Source organism: Pyrus communis, chromosome 6 (assembly GCF_963583255.1).
Source record: "Pyrus communis chromosome 6, drPyrComm1.1, whole genome shotgun sequence".
Lineage (NCBI taxonomy): Eukaryota > Viridiplantae > Streptophyta > Magnoliopsida > Rosales > Rosaceae > Pyrus > Pyrus communis.
The window spans coordinates 26,849,088-26,853,307 of NC_084808.1; the positions used below are offsets into that span (position 1 = coordinate 26,849,088).

At 37.2% G+C, this 4,220-nt stretch overlaps 1 protein-coding gene across 1 annotated transcript; it reads right to left on the reverse strand.

The window, feature by feature from the left end:
* Window positions 1-902: 902 nt before the first annotated feature.
* On the reverse strand, window positions 903-3,336 carry LOC137737950 (uncharacterized). The gene is made up of 8 exons (XM_068477538.1): window positions 2,967-3,336; window positions 2,359-2,439; window positions 2,209-2,268; window positions 1,878-1,921; window positions 1,713-1,755; window positions 1,530-1,601; window positions 1,342-1,443; window positions 903-1,266 (listed from the first exon to the last, which is right to left on the reverse strand). Exons 1-8 carry the CDS (start codon window positions 3,321-3,323, stop codon window positions 1,147-1,149), a joined length of 879 nt encoding a protein of 292 aa, XP_068333639.1. The 5' UTR covers window positions 3,324-3,336; the 3' UTR covers window positions 903-1,146.
* Window positions 3,337-4,220: the final 884 nt, after the last annotated feature.

The following is a 4,220-nucleotide window of genomic DNA, read 5'->3' on the forward strand; positions in this document are numbered from 1 at the left end:
TAAACTACTGGAAATTTACAGGCGCTTGAGTGTCTATTTCTGGAAACACACTAATTGCAACGTCATATTTCTCGGCCATTGTTTAGCATCGACAACTTCTGCCATTTTTGTAACTCAACACCACATTAGATTACTAAGTCCAATATTTTTTAATCTGTGCAGTCACTGTTGTATCTTCCATTTGCCATTGCAAATGCACCGATAGCTAGACTGAACGACGGGTATGTTGCATTTGATATTACGTTGTGAGCTCTTCAAGTGGAAATGTTATTCTTCTGTTGTTGATAGTCTTGACGTTTCTCATGTATTGAACTTCCTGTGTTTGCAGAGTTCCTTTGGTCGACGAGAGCTTGGTTCTTCTTCGTTACTGTGCATTTACAGGTACAGTAATATGTTACTTAGGTCCGTGTATTGGAAATACATGACACACCACTATTTTTATGGATATAGTGTCTACTTACGAATTTCATTAAACGATATCATGTCTTTTGGTTGAATTTTCTCATTTTCTTAATACAGCGACACTCTATCTTCACTTTGCAACATCAGTCGTTCACGAGGTCACAACATTATGTGCTCATTCTTTCTCCCATACGACACGACAATTTGCTTCCGTTCACCTACTAAACTTTTGATACTAACTTCTGGTTTCTTGTTGAATTACAGGATAATATAGAAGGAAGCTTGAATTATGCTGGTGTTAACTTTAGGGTAACTTTTATCTTCCAATCCATGCATTGTTAGTATAAATAGAAATTTAGAAATATTCACATTGCATCTGTTTCCTGAGTTCTCTTTGCGTTTTTCAGTTTTCGTTTCAGACGCGCTCGCAAAGTCGAGAATGGTGCAGCTCGAGCGAGGTTTCTTGTCGATATAAGTTTGTATAAGATGATGCAGCTCTGAATACAAAATGCATACAGTGGATATCGACATTTGCCTGTTTTCGATAAAAAATGTAGCTTTATGCATACATGACAGAAATGTAGTCATGGACAATGATGAATAATGTGATGATACACGATACTGAATCTTTGCCATGGTCTCACTTAAAGAAATGAAACCACCGTTGCGGTTGCGGTTTTTTTCCCCGACCTATAACATGTGCAACTATAGAGTTATTAATTATTCGATCTCTGGGAAGTCAAATTATATAGCCTTCTCCAGCCATCTTGGCAATCTTAATGATGCTTTCATCCCGAGCCTCGTAAGGAACACCGAATATAATAGGTGTATCAAGAACACGAAGGATCCGCAATTAATCAATACCTGTTACAAGTATAAAGCCTTAATACTTCAGTATATAAAAGAGTGTGTGCGTGCGAGAGGCAGAGACAGACATACCAGAGTACCAAATAAGACATAAATCGCTTCCATTGACGGGACTGTATAGATGCCCGTTGCAGTGAATATGTATGTTAGAGAAGCATGAATGTTTATAGTGATCTGCAAGCAAACCGATCCACGAACAAAACCATTTTAACTCAAATACTGGTACTGCATAAAACAAATATCAAAGGATAGTAAATTACCAAAGCAAGTATGTTTTCACTTATCAAGAACGATGATATCAGGACATACCCTACAGCACCCAGTGATCGAACCTGCACATATAATAAACTGTTACCATCAGTAAAAGCTTTTTGACTGGTTAAGAGACAACCACTGCTTCAAATAGATATAACGAATTCGGTGCAGAAGGGAGAAAACACTACAATTGTGCACAAGAAAATTGAAAGACTCCAGTTTGCTCCCGACCTGAGAAGATTAAAAATAAAAGTTAAAATTGCCAAGCAGCACAACGTAGACTCACCATAAAACTGTGATGTCAAAATGGTAACCCTTAGCCACTGCTTAAACTAATTTCAATCACTTCATACCTCCATAAACTTCCCATTGTGAAACCAACTAAACCATGCTTAAGCTGCACAAGATAATCAATTAGCATGGTCAAGTGCAAACATTCGATATTCACCAAATTTTGAAGAAAAAAGTTAACACTTTTCAAGGTGAAACCAGGCCATCTTGATCAATTGGGATGGATCGACTAATCTGGAATGGTTTTGAGAATTATGACAATATCTCAGCTATTTTATGCAAGGAGAGATTCTGAAATACTAAGATGCAACTTGTTCGAACATGAAGAATTAGAAAATTGCTATACATACTAATTCACAATAACAAGAACAACTTGACAGACAGCATGCTCACCAGATAGGTCAAGGCTTTCACCGGACCAGACAGGATTAACAACAGCATAGTTGTTGCAACCTAGCAAGATCAGAAAACCATTGCAATTATGTAACACAAAACGCTACACCAAACCACTTCAAACATGGCAGGTCATGGATGGTCACAAACCATAGTTTTTCTTCCAGTGGCGATGCCCCATCTCATTGAGGTGATCACTATCGGCAGCGAGAAGAAGCAGCCAAAATAATTCTGCACTAAAACAAACATTATTGAGATAACCGATACTAGAATGCATAACCTCTCTCTAGCCCTATGCCTCTTAGGCTCTTATCCTTAGGTTTTCGTCCACTGGCAGGCATTTTCGGAAAACGTCTCAGATAATCACAGCAAAGTTCATACATAACCTGACACGAGTACACTAGTTATAAACATCAAATTCATACCAAGAACAAAAACAAAAACAAAAAAAGAAAAAGAAAAATTAACTTGAGGACTTGTAAGTTAGAACCAAAATAACTATCAGATTGTTCAAAACTTGTTTTTGTATATCTCTGCACACAATCAAAGATTGAAGCGAATCCTAACAGCAAAACTAAGTGTCTATACTGTTAAAATTGAAAATTAAGAAGAAGAAAAAATCCCAACAAAATATGTAAAGCAAGCTACTTTACAAGCAAGAACATTAACAAAAGCATCATCCATTACAAAATTATAACTGTTAACTTGGGTTCTTCTCTGAATTATCAAAAACCCAATTTCAATTCGACCTAACGAACCTCAATTGCGAGAGAATTGCTGAGGAAGTACACCAAGCCAGTGAGAGCAGCAAACATGGAGCACTCCACCAACGCTAATGTCTTCTTATAAACGACGCCGTCCGCCGACAAGTCTTCGAGCCCGGTTGAGATTCCAGCGCTTTCTTCCTCATTTCTAGAAAGCGACGACGTTTGGCTCCCTGCGGCCCTGGGAAATTTGCAGGTGGGGTTGGATAGCAAAATTGGGGAAAACGAAAAGGGGTAGGGTTTGAGGGAAAATTTGACAGCTTGAGAGGTGGGAGAGAGAGCGGAGTGGAGAGGGATAGTTTGGGAAATGAGGAAACGTGGGGTGAGGTGGTGGACTTGCAGAGGAATCATGGAGGTCACCGACTGGGAGAGCTCTGAGAAAGTGAAGAAATTTGAGAGCGGGAGAGGACATTTAGATTGGGCTTAATGGGCCGTCAAAGTGTTGGGCCTGATTTAATGTTGTTATAATGAGACGGGGGTGGGCCTTGGTACCAGAAATGCCGATGGTCCGGTTTGGTGTGAGTTTTTTTTATTTTATTTTAAGGGTTCTGAGAGCGTGGTGCACCCAATAATTTGATCAATGCACTCATTGCCTTATTGCACTGGCTTAATAATTTAAAGAGATTTGATAAAGAAATCAATAATTAAAATATATATATATATATATATATATATTTTTTTTGGACATTTATCTCAATCATGGATTCTTGATGAATTAGATATGTAGTCTTAGGGCAAAGATTGGAAGTACTTTTAAAATGATTGAAATTCTTTATAGATAAAATGTTTATGGTTCCAAAATATTTACTTGCATTTTTACTAAAGATTTTTTTCAAAAATATTTTCACAAAAACGCTTTCAGCCATTTAAAAGTAGTTCCAAACAAAAATCCTTAAAGGATTTGGGATTTTTATATTTTGGTTTCAAAGTTACAACCGTTGAAGCTAAGCATTGAATTATTAGGAGAAGCTTAGGCAAAAGCACATGACAAAGAAAGTGCATGTCAGACAAGAAGCATGTTTATAGAAAAAATCTGCAGGTAAAGTTTGTACGTAATGATAAGCATATTCAAAACAAGAGCAATCTTATGATCCCCAAAACATTTTAAAACATCATTAATTTGCAGCACAACAAAATTATTAATCAAGGCAGCAGAACAATGGAAAACATCATGATGTCTTTACTAAATTAAATCAAACAAAACATTCTTTTGGTAAATAATTGTTTGTGTCCCAATCCTTGCACGGG

Excerpts from the sequence above, each read along its gene's own strand:
- LOC137737950 (XM_068477538.1), bottom strand. The coding sequence starts at position 3,323 with ATGATTCCTCTGCAAGTCCACCACCTCACCCCACGTTTCCTCATTTCC. Across the intron at positions 1,756-1,877 it reads ACAATGGGAAGTTTATGGAG|GTCGGGAGCAAACTGGAGTC; the intron begins GTATGAAGTGAT and ends TAATCTTCTCAG. Across the intron at positions 1,602-1,712 it reads CAATTTTCTTGTGCACAATT|GTTCGATCACTGGGTGCTGT; the intron begins GTAGTGTTTTCT and ends TTATATGTGCAG.